At 43.3% G+C, this 14522-nt stretch overlaps 1 protein-coding gene and 1 long non-coding RNA gene across 4 annotated transcripts in view; both read right to left on the bottom strand.

Moving 5' to 3' along the window:
- Positions 1–5709: 5709 nt before the first annotated feature.
- Positions 5710–7003, bottom strand: LOC310749846. The gene is made up of 2 exons (XR_014541845.1): positions 6080–7003; positions 5710–6042 (listed from the first exon to the last, which is right to left on the bottom strand). It is a non-coding gene; the product is annotated as an uncharacterized lncRNA (long non-coding RNA).
- A 2825-nt stretch (positions 7004–9828) lies between these two features.
- NTRK3 (neurotrophic receptor tyrosine kinase 3) overlaps positions 9829–14522 on the bottom strand; it is a 421592-nt gene continuing 416898 nt past the window's right edge. For all 3 annotated transcript variants that reach the window (XM_083586417.1, XM_083586416.1, XM_083586418.1), the window contains one exon: positions 9829–10516. In XM_083586417.1, coding sequence (XP_083442543.1) covers positions 10331–10516 — 186 coding nt within the window. In that variant the 3' untranslated portion in view covers positions 9829–10330. The remainder of the gene's footprint in view (positions 10517–14522) is intronic.

Below are 14522 nucleotides of genomic sequence, written 5' to 3'. Positions count from 1 at the left end.
GTGGACCTCTGGTCTCTCCAGGTTCTGTGGGACTCCAGAATTCATTGGCCCCAGCTAGCATGACTAATTGTCAGGGATGATGGAAGCTGCAGTCCAGTAACATCTGGAGCATGAAAGATTTCTCACCCCTGCCCTGTTCCATCGGCTGCAAGACAGAACCTCACAAATGCTACAGACAGGAATCCTTCTGGTCATAAAAACCAGGTGACCCTAGAGAGTCAAAACAAGAGAGCCTGTTATAGAGTTTTACCTCCAACACCCACTCAGCCCAGCCAACTCATCACTATTGGAAACATCTCCCACTGGTACCCCTACCTCTCTGACATCCAGATATTTGCTGCTTCTCCAGCTGTTGGCACCTGGGTTTGTAAGCACTAGGCTCTGGGTGCCCAAGAGCCTTTAAATCAGAGCAGTTTGCCACCTAATAAGCACCAGTTGTACCAGCCCCATGTGAAAGACCTTACCAAGAGCACTCTAGGATACCTCACCCTTACATTACAAAGTGCAGATCTACCTGATTAGATGAGCAATGTCTGCTTTGGTATGTCTTGTTGCCGGAGGATCTGCATAACAAAGAAGTTGAATCTGGAGAAGGGGATCAAAGGCTTTACCAAAAACAATAAAACAAGTGGAACTTTGTGTTTGCAAGTTGCCAGGGGATGAGGTTCTTTTAAGGAACACTGTAATAATTTTAAACTAATGTCCATGTAGCTTGGCAATGTGAAGAGTAATTATATTGGATCTATCCATTGTAATAGTACAAGCAGTAACTGAAAAATGAACAGCCGATGGAAAAGGATAAAGGAAACAAATAATTAATGATAAAATGTTAAACTATTTTAAGTAAATGATTGGAAAGTAATGTATGTAGTATGATGTAGCAAGAAGGGAAACACCGCAAAACAGGATAGGAGTCTGTTTTGTATTGAATGCTTTTAATTGGATGTAATGTTGTTGTTGTTGTTGTTTTTGAAAACTAATAGAAATTAATTGGCAAAAAAGGAATGACATATGAAAGTGTGACAGCCTGGAACCAGTGGGAATTGCGAGAACCAAATGACAAGCCATGTTTTAGTGCCTGCATTCAAAATGCAGTGGGATCAGTGCGATACAAATCAATTATATTTGCCTAGAACTGACCGGATGCATGTGGCCATGGCCATGGCCATGGCCATGGCAAAAGGTTGCAGAATTTACATAGGAAGCTGCCTTAAACAGAGTCAGACCACTGGTACACCTAGCTGAGTATCTTCTACACTGTCTGGCTTTGGCTCTCCTAAGATTCAGACAGGAGATATTCCCAGCCTTACCAGCAGATACCAGAAATTAAATCTGGGACTTTCCATATGCAAAATGGATGCTCTACCACTGAACTATAGCCCTTCCCAATATTCACAGAAAAGAAAGACCCACATTACACGTGATCTTAACTGCACAGTTCTGCCGAGCACAGATCCTCATACATTCTTTTTTTGGGGGGGAGGGGTTATCTGGATTTGGGGTCCACACCTGCAATGAACATTGAAACATGAACAAAACATGTAAAAAGGTATTTAAATACTATATAAATAAACATCTTATCCTCATATATTTCAACTAGATTAGATTAATTCAATTTATCTAGCGCTTCACACAAAAGGAGCCCCAGAGTGATTTACAAGGACACCAACATTCAATATGCAATAATAAAAAATCCATTAAAATGAAGCAAATACACTAAAAGGGTTTATCCACAAAAGATGCACAGTATGTAGAAAAGCCAATCCAAGCCACAATGTCCTATTTGCAATGGCAGGTGGATGCAGTCAACTTCTCTTCACATTTAAATGTCTGTACGCATCTACAAAATTCAGTTCACCTTGATGACTGGGCAGTTAGGATCTCCTATAAGTGAAAACATATTCAACTGATGTGGAAGATAATGGCTGTTCACTAGGTAAAAAACTTACGGAGGTAGATCTGGAATACCTCAACTGGCTGATTGACAGCTGAGCTATCTGATATTTAAGCTGTCAGAGTAATGACGTAAAAAGCAGAGATATGGAACTGTTTTCTACCTGGGGACCATATTCCCTTCTGGGGGACACATGCAACTGATAGGCAGGACCAGAGGCAAAAGCGTAAATAAAAGCAGTTAATGTTACATTTTATGTTTGACCAGAGGCTAGTTTCTACACTCCCCTCTCTGTCCTCCATCTATGGAAACAGGAAATACCAGCCAAAAACATTTGGTGTGCAAAGTAGTGCCAGTGAGGGGTGTAGCCTGGAGAAAAGAGGTGTGGCTTGGGAAGAGGTGCAAGGCCCCAGAGGAGCACATTTGGCCCCCAGGCCTGGTGCAAAGTACTAGCAGGTGATATATGTTGAGTTACATGATCAGCAAAGTCATGCAATTTATTTTTTACTTTACAGTTATGATCCTTCTTTTAATCCTTCATTTTATCCCTATTATTATTATTATTATTATTATTCACTCTCCTCTATAAGGTCCTAGGATAGTTTACAACAATTAAAAAATACACTATTAAAAACATCATTAATATTACTGTTAACAGTAATTTTAACAGTATTAGTACTAGTCTACAAGTATATGCTGCCAGGTGGAATGTTTCCCTGCTTCTTGCATAGAAAAGAACTCTTTCCTGCCCCGCCACTAGCAGTTTACGGAGTTCAATCCTACCTTACTCTGTGACATAACAGTTTTATGTTTTTCTCTTTTTAAAATATAAAAATAAAAATGGTACTACAGTTGTACCTTGGTTTTCGAACAGCTTAGTTCTCTAACATTTTGGCTCCCGAACGCCGCAAACCCGGAAGTGAGTGTTCCGATTTGTGAACTACTTTTGGAACCCAAACGTCCGTCGGGGCTTCCATGGCTGTCGATTGGCTGCAGGAGCTTCCTGCAGCCAATCGGGAGCTGCGCTTTGGTTTTTGAACGTTTTGGAAGTCGGCTGGACTTCCAAAATGGATTCTGTTCGACTTCCAAGGTACGACTGTACATTCAGACATTGGGTGCTCATTGGGACTGGTAGGGTACAAAGGAAGGATCCCCAACAGTAGGCCGATTCAGAGCCATTGCCAGGGAGATTCAACTAACTCTGGTTTTATCCTCATCCTCTTCCCTGCTGAGTTCTACGTAGGGCAGCACTGAGACTTAACTGACCAGATTTAACTGACCAGCAGTGCAGCCTCTTGGGCTGGTTGTAAGTAGGAATGTAGACAGGCAGGTGGGGGCTGTCTGAGAACTGTCTGAGGTTAGTGAGGCCATGCCCCATTTTCCCTGACATCCCAGTCTCCACTGTTTGATTGATCCCCCGCAATCAGAAGTGATACAGTTGAAAAAACAATTAATTATACAGGAGTCTCCTGATTGTGCTTAAGCCACATGAGGTCTGCAACTGGGCAAGCTGCAGTCTTCACAGAATAGGTACCTAAAATGTGTGTGTTTCGTGTGTGTGTGTGTGTGTGTGTGTGTGTGTGTGTGTGTGACTATTTGTCTGCAGAATGGCTCTGAGTTAGCACAAAAAACGGGGAGGGGGTATAAGGCTTCTTTATAAAAATATGTAGCCTTAATAAAGCTGCCCAGTAAATCCTTAATAGGCTATACCAAGTATAAAGGAATGACAAGTACATTACATTTGATTGACATCCGCATTTAAAAATTAATACTGCCTTCACTCTCTCCTGCCAAGACTTGAGTTGAACGCTGTATGTTTCACCATCGGCAATATCACTAAAGCCCAACCACAAAGGCAATGTTTGGGTCATAGCAGCCAGAAGCCTTTTTTAAGAAAAGGGAGGGAGGGAAAATAGGTTGCTTTTTTTGCTGTGTATTTTTGTTGTCTGGGCCTTGTAGAGTCAACATCACTCAGCCTTTACTGCTGCAGCTTGCATTTCATACCAGAAAAGCTGGCATTTGAGCTCCGTCTTTCCTATTCTGTTTTCTCCCCGAGATAAAATCTCCTCTGCTTTGATTACAGCCTTGTCTTCTTGTTTTCCATCTCCTAAGTGTTTGCCCAAGATTATGGCCAGATTTCCCAGAAATTCCAGGACACACAACTATGTTAGGGGTGATTTATTGTTTGATTTTCTTCCCTTTTTTTTTGCCAACGGTGACACTCAGGATTCAAATAATAAATGAATGGGCTTCTCAAAGCATTGTAGCATGACTTAGGGTGCAAAGCAAATTTCTGAGCTCTGGGTGCAGTACTGCACCTAAGATTTCAGATTAAAATTGTCACTGCTGGAAGGAAAGGAGAAGAAGGTTGGAGAAGAGACCCTTTTAAGAAGATTGGGGGTGGGGGTGGGCAGAGGAAGGACTAGACCATGTTTTAGCTGCAGTTCATTCATTTTCGGCTTTGTATTCTTGTTATAAAAAAAGTGTGCCTAGACATTCCGTTGTTGCGCTCATAACCTAGGTTTAAGGTGCCATTTAGCTCCTAGCTTTCATATCTCTGTTTCTAACACTGTAAAGGACTTGATGGAAGCCCTGTGGCCAGCAGGACACCAGGTATTTCACAGCCACGGCACATGTACCAGCAGAACAGCTCAGATATGCCAAGAGTGAGGGACCAGCACTGATGGAATGGCTGAAACAGGATGGAGTTGTGTTGGGGGTGTATAGGGCAAAGGGAAGAAGCACGTTAATGCTGTAACCTATGCCTCAGGGGTCAGGAACTCCCCCCCCCCAGCCTGAGACCCACATTTCCTTCTGTGAAACCTTCCAGAAACCACTTGCAAGTGGCAGAGGAAACCGTGGGTTTGAAAACAAATGGAAGTTACACCTCTGTACCATAATCAGAGGGCACATTCCAACCAGTCAAAAGCATGGCAGGAAGATAGAGAGGAGAGCCAATGTGGGTTTAGGGTGGTGAGGGTAGGTGGCTTGGGGAGAGTCCTGAGGGCCAGTCAGAAAGCCTTGAAGGGTTGCATTCAGCTCACAAACCTGAGATTCATTGCTCCTCCTATACCTCTTCAGTCTACAGCCAGGTCCCTGTTGATGGCACAGCTTTACACCTGTGCCAGACCTGGTGTAATAAATTTCCCTCCCTTTGCATTGTGTCCGATTCTAGTCCTACTCAGAGCAGACTGACTTGCTGAAGTTAATAAACAAGTTCGTTCATTTCAGTGGGTTTATTCTGCACAGGACTAGGATTGAATACAATCTCTTGACTGCCAATGGGAAAGAGGGGTTCTTTATTTCAGATTTTAATTGAAGGAGAGAATGGCTCTTGTTTGGAATATAGGTATGGATTGCATGTGTCAAATTCACTTTCAAAAACAGGCATTTAAGAAGCTTCCTTTAGCCACATTGCTAATAAATTGTGACTGGACATGTGATGTGTGTGTGTGTTCACCACACACAAACACTTTTGCCATGGACAGCCTAAATTTGGAGATAAGTAGGTGCTGAGTTTTGGACAGAGGAAGGAGCTCTAGAAATAAGAGTTGTCTTCCCTGCCTCCAGTTGCAAAATGGGAAGAAGCAAATAATTGACTTACCCAAATTGCAGTAGATCAGTATTAGCTAGGAGCCACCTGTTGGAAGCCAACAGTACAGGTGACTGGAAGGGAAATGGTTGAGGGTCCACTGAGGAATTATATCCCAGGTAGGGGCAATTGCTGGCAAGTGCAGGACAAACTACTGAAACTAGGGTTGCCATATTTCAAAAAGTGAAAATCTGGACAGAAACATTGTTGAGCTTTTTTTGCGGGGGGGGGGGCTAAGTTGTTGAGCTATTTTTATGGGAAATTGGAAAAAATGGCACTGCTGAAATTTTCCTGATTTCCAACTGGACAATGGTATTCTAGATATGTCCAGGAAATTCCAGGCATATGAAAACCTACTGAAACCTACCCCTAGTCCTGAATTGGGAGCTGTCCATGGTACATGATATGATTTACGTAGCTCAGAAAGGCCTCCTGACCTGCCAATTGGGCTGTGTAGCAATTGAAACACATTCAGCTGATAGAGTGAATGGCAGAGCTTCACCATACTGAATACTCATCTCATTATTATAAACCTGAATTACAGGAAGCCATCCCTCTCTTCAGTACTTAGGTATCCCTTAACCTTTCCAGACTCACATAAGCTTCACTTCCAACAAAAGCTTTCCAGTGGGTCAAACAGTGCTTAGACTTTCCGGTTGAAACAAAACTGCCCCAGAAAGATCACAAGAAATGTACTGATGCTTCCGCAGCCCATCAAACCACAACAGACCTCCCTCCTGCTAACCAACACCTCACGAGTGGCTTGGAATGAGACAGGAGACATGCATTAATGGTGGATTACTTCACCTTGATCTTTACTAAACCTCTCGTTCAAAATAAACTATCAATGTGTGTTTGATACTTCTTTTCATTATTTATCATCACAGTTGCTCTTGGTGGGGCCAGGTGAGAGCATGAATCTCTGTCTCCAGGATCTCTCCCTGCAAATGGCAGCCTCCCGTTCTGTCTGGGTCATTCATTCTTACCCATGCTGCCATTCATCCCTAAACTACCGCCCTCAGTTAAGTTCCATGAACACCATACAAAAAGAGTATACTTCACATCCTATGGAATGCTTAAGGAGGAATAATTCCAGTTTGCAAAAATGCTGCAGAAAGGTGGTGAGTAATGAAGAACATAGATGCTGGAATAGAGATAGAAAAATAACAGTCTGGATTACTATAGACCGTAAAGAAAAATGTGAGACTCTAGGGGAAAAAATGAAATCCTCTACACCCGGGCTGAGGAACTCATGGTCCTCCAGATGTTGCTGGACTACAAGTCCCATCATCCCTGCCTACTGGCCATGCTGGCTTGGGTTGATGGGAGTTGCAGTCCTTATGTTGTTATCTGAAGGTTCACAGGTTCCCCACTCCTGCTATAAACCTTGGATGGCCAACAAATTTTCCATATGTTAATTGTATTTATTTACTGAATCCATAGCGTCCCCTTCCTCCCGAAGGAGCCTGGGGTGGTAATAATAATAATAATAATAATAATAATAATAATAATAATAATAATAATTTATTTATAGCCCACCCATCTGGCTGAGTAGCAAACACATCCATGTTTGTTTGTTTTTAAATTTGTCTTTTAAAGACATTTCTCATGAATAAACTGAATGTACTGGCTAGTCTGAATCAGTCAGCAATAACTTTCAAATTTGTAACAAAGGCAACATGAGGATAAGTTTCATTTGCTCTTTGTTGCCATTGCCATCTCCTTTTCTATGCCTTCTGTGGTTTCCTGGACTTCCCAGAAATTAAGATTGTAAAGTGACCTGACTTTACACCTTACCCTGTACAGAGCCATGTACATTGATGGTGTTGAATAAATAACAATGATTTAAAAACTAATGGTAATCATGGGTTCCCTCTTTCCGAACAACCCCTGGAACCTTTTACAATCCCCATGCCACTTCATGGACTCTGCAAATGACTTCATTTATGGAAGCTGCTCTAAGCACACAGCTATCACAGTCAAAATAAGCCACAGGAGTTCCCTCTTTCTGGACAATCCTGGATTCCAAGACCTCCTCCCGGTTATGCACAAACCTCTTAGAGCTATAACTGTAAAATCCATAATAAAATGGGAAGGATAATCTAAAGCCCCTTTGGTCCAGCAATAAGCATACAAACTCATCCTAGATTAAATGACACAACTGTGTTGATTTGGGAAAGAGGAAGGTGCTAAAGGGACCATGAAACACATTGAGAATATTAAATCCATTACAAATCTGTATCATTTACACTCTTTTCTATCTGCTTTGAACATAAGAAGCCATCCTATTCTGAGACAGACCTTTTGTCTATGAACCTCAATACTGTCTACACTGATGGACAGTGGAACTCCAGGATTTCCTGCAAGAATGTCTCCAGATTCTATCTGGAGATGCAAGTGATTGAATCTGGGACCTCCTGCATGCAAAACAAAAGCTCTACCACTGAAATTTGCTCAATGGTTGCTCAGATACCTGCTGACATATCATGCTTCCCTCCTCCTCTCGGCAAGGGCTTCTGCACAGCATGCCATGTCCTCGTCCTGATTAGATAGGAAAGATATTGACCAGAAAGATTTGATGCATCAAAGACTGTGTGGTTGGGATTTGAACATAGGAACATAAGGAACTGCTTGATTCTGAGTTTGCATAGCATCGATGCATCTAGCAAAGTGTTGTCTACTCTGACCAGAAGCAACTTTGCAGGATTTCAGACATGGGTCTCTCCCAGATCTACCTGGAGATGTCCAGAACTGAATCAGGGACCTTCTGTATGCAAAACATGCTCTGCCACTGATCTATGGTCTTTCCCCTTGACAGAATGTGGGGTGTTCAGAGACTGCCCTCTTGGCAATCCTTCACTGCCTAGCCCAGGGCTCATTGAGATGCAAGGCAAGCCACCATGGCTGTTCACTGAACCTCCTCCTTCCCAAAGGACCTTCCTTCCTATCTCTCCCCAAACCTCCCAACAAACTGCCTGTGAAGCTACTCTTCAGCTCACAGCAGCTCAAAAGCAAATGCCTCTATCCTTTTCCAGGGGGCCGACAACATCAGAAGCATGTCAACTGGAAGGGAAAGCTGGAAAGGACAAGTGGCACTGATGCATATCCTACTGCCACACAGCCCCCAAACCCACCCCTGCCACCTGCCCCAGCATGCAGAAATATAAGAGACAACAAACTGAAGCAATAGTTGGAAGGGAGAGGAGATAAGCAGGATGGGGTGGAAGGAGAGGGGAGAGGTAGCAACCAACTGATCTAGGATAAGTATTCCCTTGGCTCCTCCAATCAGTATTTCAGCCAGATTCTAAAGAAGAAACTTATCCTTCACTGCAGTTAAGACATAAAAGAGAGACATAATAGAGTAACCCACAGTGGACCTCAACATTGGCTGGGGGAGATCTGGATTCAACTTTGTGCTTCACCATGAACTCACTGTGTGGTCTTCAGGCAAGTATCTCTCTGTCATCTTTGTTGGCCTTAGGTCTCCAACGTATCCAAAACAGGGATAGACATTACCTACCACAATAGGATCGAAGGGAGGATTGCAAAGTATTCTGTACACAGAAATGTGCAATATAAATTAGCATGAAGGGCAATAAGGAAATGGACAGATTTGGGCCTGTGTGTGCGTGTTTACACATATATATAGGTATATCTGAATGGCTGGGTTGCTCTTCCTTTTCCTCAGACTTCCTCCACTGAGATCATGGCTTCCAAGCCACCCTGTTTGGAACCGACGGCTACATTGAGGTTATGGTGGTGAATGCTGGATCTGCGTACACACAGAAGCTTATTCCAGTGGTGGGATCCAGGGGGTTGTGCTGAGGCTGTCCTCTCCCCATATGCCTTTTCCCTGGATGGTTCTCGTAGACGACTGTTCGGGACCTTGGCAACATTCCTAGGACTCTGGTTCATTCACTATTATTTTTTATATATGTATAAAAAAACTGAAACAGGTAAATAAGGGGAGCAGGAATACTACATCCATTCTTGTTTCCTTGTGGTCTAGTGGCTATTTTCTGTTTCTGGTTTGTTTGTTTTTTTACCCGTAGGTGATGAAATCCTTTTGAACTGTATATGTTCCAATAACGAAAAACAAAACTGTATAGAGTCTACACATGTGAAAGAATCAGCAAACTGGGGCTTGTTTGGAACAGCATCTGTCCCCAAATGCTGGAAGTAGAAGTCGGGGCTGGGTGGGGGGCAATACGAAGGTGGTTGGGGGTCAGTAAAAGGAAGTTCTTCCAGGGGGCATCACCCTGGATCAGAGCCCAGTCTTTGCCAGTTCTGCACCAGGGGACGGAGCCCGCAAAGTGCAGCTACAGATCAGGCACAGTCTCGCCAGTTTTTAATTTAATTTAATTTTTTTGGGGGGCGGGATTATCTCTTAGCGTTCCCAAGTGGGTTGAGCTCCACCCAGCAACTGGAACCAAAAGAGCGCAGTAGGATTCACAGTTCCACACCTTGAGTTAAAAGATCCTGTTTTCCCTTTTTCTTTTTTTGTTCCTTTTTAATACTGTAGGTTCTTTTTCCTCCCTCGCTCTCTCCTTTTTTCTTATAACGCCTTACATTTTCCTGTAATGGCAGCTTCTGGTGGGAGGTGAATATATCTTTCTCTCTATATATATTATCTCTAGATATATATATATATGTAAGCCAAGCTGCTTTACAGGTGGGTTGTCAGGACCTTTCTGTTTGAAGTTGTAATTGTCTTTTTATTTGTTCAGTGTTGTACGTGTAGCAGGCACTTGAGTTTATATGAATATGTTGGCTTGAGGTCAAGGGAGAGGTAGGGAGGGGGAGAAGAAGGGCAGAGCAACGGTGTTGGAGGAAAGAGACCGCTGCTATCCAAGGATGTCCAGGTAGATTGGTGTGGCTTTGCCCAGGGCGTGAAGGATCTTGTAGATTTCCTTGATGTTCAGCCGCTGCTGAGGTTCCCTCTGCCAGCAGCCCAGCATGATGTCGTAAACCTCCTTGGGGCAGACTCGAGGACGCTCCAAGACTCGGCCTTGGGTGATGCACTCGATGACCTGCAATGCATAACAGAAAAGTCACATGCAAAGTCACATAAACCCTGAACCATCTTTTTAAAGTTTACCCATCTGGGATGAGCATGTGTGTAACTTAATCATTTTACAATTATTAACAACAATAAACAAAATTGCTCCAGGATTCTTATTTTTTTTTACTTTGAAAAAAATTAAGATCATGGCTACTGGTCCCATCACCTCCTGGCAAATAGAAGGGGAAGAAATGGAGGCAGTGAGAGATTTTACTTTCTTGGGCTCCATGATCACTGCAGATGGTGACAGCAGTCACAAAATTAAAAGACGCCTGCTTCTTGGGAGAAAAGCAATGATGAACCAAGACAGCATCTTAAAAAGCAGAGACATCACCTTGTCAACAAAGAACTGTATAGTAAAAGCTATGGTTTTCCCAGTAGTGATGTATGGAAGTGAGAGCTGGACCATAAAGAAGGCTGATCGCTGAAGAATTGATGCTTTTGAATTATGGTGCTGGAGGAGACTCTTGAGAGTCCCATGGACTGCAAGAAGATCAAACCTATCCATTCTTAAGGAAATCAGCCCTGAGTGCTCACTGGAAGGACAGATCCTGAAGCTGAGACTCCAATACTTTGGTCACATCATGAGAAGAGAAGACTCCCTGGAAAAGACCCTGATGTTGGGAAAGATGGAGGGCACAAGGAGAAGGGGACGACAGAGGATGAGACGGTTGGATAGTGTTCTCGAAGCTACCAGCATGACTTTTACCAAACTGCAGGAGGCAGTGGAAGACAGGAGTGCCTGGCATGCTCTGGTCCATGGGGTCACGAAGAGTTGGGCACAACTAAACGACTAAACAACAACAATAATATTCTGCAGAAAATGACAATGGTTCTTCTGAAAGAACCTCAAAACCTCAGAGTCTTAAGGTCAGGTCCACTTGGTCCTCCAGATGTGTTTCTGCTAACTTTAGGATGTGTTTCTTTGAATGCGGGCTACTGCTGGATTTTAACCTTGGTTTGACTAGCTCATATTGTAATATCTGGCTTTCCCTTACACTGGCAAGGTTGTAGGGTACAAGGAACAAACTGGCATAGGGGATTTAACTACATACACAAGTTCTGTAAGTTCAGGCTGTAACAGGAATTAGCATTATTACTGGCAAACGTGTCATTTTGGACCCTAAGTTACATCTTTTATCCACTTTTGATGGTGCTAATGCCAAACCTATTTGTCAACAAATAATTTTATATCTGCTAGTTGTTGCTCATTAGATAATAGCTCAAGGATGGAAGAGCACTTTTTGTTACTCTTTGGACTTATCATTTTAAAAAGTAAAGTTTATTGTCATCTCTGAAAAACTGACCCATAAGATACATACTGCCAGAGGCATTGTGGACCCTTCAGAATCTGAATCTGCTTGGGGGCTATCTCATGGTTAGCACATTCCTACCAAACATGGTTTTATCTGGCATCACTTATGAATACTTGCCATATCTTCTATAAATGTGAAACTTGTATCCCGCCAGGTAATAAATGTTATGCTGTTCATTCTTTTTTTAGCTTCATTTTTTTATCGTGTATTTTTATTCTCCTTGCCTTTATGACTGTTTTTATGAAGCATTTTAGTTTGCTGCTTTGTTTATTTAAAAAAAGAAAGGAAAACCTGCTCGAGTTAGCTTTTGTGGAAGGTAAGTATTCTCTTGACAATATTGTACAGGGGCCACCTGTTTCTCCAGAATTTATTCCTATATTCTCTTGCCATTCTTGCTCCTAGGTAAGATAACTGGGGTGGGGGTGGGATTTGCCAGGCAGCTGGTATTACTGGTTGCCCCCTCTCCCTTGTCTGAAGCTCATAAGCAGCACTGCAGTGGCATCCCAGTGTCCTGGCATGCACTGCCAATAGCAGCAGATCTCAAACAATGCACTGAAGGCAGCCAAACCCAGCGAGGGTGGTCCCCAGAGCTTATTGCTTCTGAATAGTAATGGGCACTGCCACACATCCAAACAGATAGTTATCATGCCGATGTTTGCATATAAATAGCAAAAAGGGTAGAGAGATTAAGAAACTCTGTGGAACAGAAAGGGAAGAGAGAGGGGTGATAAAAAACATGGCAGGCAAACAAAGCTATGTCGTCACAAAGCCAAGAGTGGTGGTGGCTACAGGGAGAGGTGTCTGCCAATGTGGTGGCTCCAGCCCTGCTGTTGGACAGCAGGTACAAGGTTCCAGTGAAATTTCACCTTCCATGAAATGTGAAGTAACCACACTTAGCTGCTTGTACTGAATCAGGCCATTGGTCCATCTATCTCAGTATTGTCTACAGTAGCTGGCAGTGAATTGCCAGGGTTTCAAGCCGAAGTTTCTCCCCTCCACCCTGCCCACAGCCTTACTTGGAGATGCTAGAGATTGAACCTGATAGAGGCATGTGATTATGGAGGCCAATGCTTATTGCCCCAACACAGGAAGCTGCCTTATTCCAAGTCAGACCATTGGTCCACATAGTTTCATATTGTCCACACTGACTGGCAGCAACAGCTTTCCAAGGTTTCAGGCAGGAGACATTCCCAGCCCTATCTGAGGATGCTGGGGACTGAACCTGGAACCTCCTACAAACAAAACAGATGCTGTACCATTGAGCTATGGTCCTTCCCCAAACACAAGAACATAGGAAGATGCCTTATATTGAGCCAGATCATTAGTCCATCTAATTCAGTACTGTGTACACTGACTGGCAGGAGCTCTCCAGGGTTCTGGGCATTGTTCTCTCCCAACCTCACCAGGAGATGTCAGGGACCTTCTGCATGTAAAGGAGATGGTTTTCCATGAATCCCTGTGATGGGGCGAGCTCCCGTTGCTCGGTCCCTGCTACTACCAACCTAGCAGTTCGAAAGCATGTCAAAGTGCAAGTAGATAAATAGGTACCGCTCTGGCGGGAAGGTAAACGGCCTTTCCGTGTGCTGCTCTGGTTTGCCAGCAGTGGCTTAGTCATGCTGGCCACATGACCCGGAAGCTGTATGCCGGCTCCCTTGGCCAATAAAGCGAGATGAGCGCCGCAACCCCAGAGTTGGCCACGACTGGACCTAATGGTCAGGGGTCCCTTTACCTTTACCTTTACTGTTCTTCTAACATTCTAAGCTATGTCCCTACCCACAAGATCTGTAGGTCTTTGAAGAGCATCTCTCACAGTCAAACTTCAAAAGCAAACCTTGAAAATATTCTGAATTGTTTCCAAATGACACAATTACATCATTTCTTCCCTCAGCTGCACCTAAGACCAGCTTTTCTGGAAACAGGATTGGATATTCCTTCTGCCAAATTCACACATCAAACCTAGGCCAAGTGTTTCCTTCAAATGCATGGGGTGTGTGTGTTGTGCATGATATGTTAAATGACAGTAACAGGCAACACTGAGAGCATAGAAGGACCTGCATTAGGCAGAGAAATAAACACCTTCAATTATTCTCTGTCTACAAATTAAGGAATGTTTATCTGGAAAGCAGAAAATGTACACACCCCCTTTTTTTAAAAAGGCAGAGCTGAAAATCTAATAGGTACACAGAAGGACAAAGATGAGCAAATTTCCATCCCTCACACCTCAGTCAATTTTGCATCTCACACCACATGAGTCGCATCTCCTGCTAAGCCTTACAAGATATTTCTGCAGATACCTCTAAATGTAGTCTAGCAGTTCTCTCTTAACAGGTTTTTCTCTTCTTCCATAATTCCCTAGAAGGTTATTTTATTTTCCTGCGGTTCTAACTGAAAGGATGCTGAAACCCAGGACTATGGGGGGTGTGTGGAATTGGGAAACTTGCTTGCTTGCCACCTGCTCAGCTACTACATAGATTTCCTACAATTTTCATTGGTCTCTGCCTATCCAAGCTTTTGGATAGTGGATTGTGGCCTTGTCTCCCTTGGCTGTTTCAGTGCATCTGGACCAGCTAGGACAGCTCAGCTGGGAGAGCACAAGAGTCTTAATTTCAGGATTGTGAGTTCAAGTCCTATGTTGGGCAAAAACTTCCTGCAATTGAT

Source organism: Podarcis filfolensis (assembly GCF_964270895.1).
Source record: "Podarcis filfolensis genome assembly, chromosome: 14".
Lineage (NCBI taxonomy): Eukaryota > Metazoa > Chordata > Lepidosauria > Squamata > Lacertidae > Podarcis > Podarcis filfolensis.
This window is presented reverse-complemented; position numbering and strand designations above follow the sequence as displayed.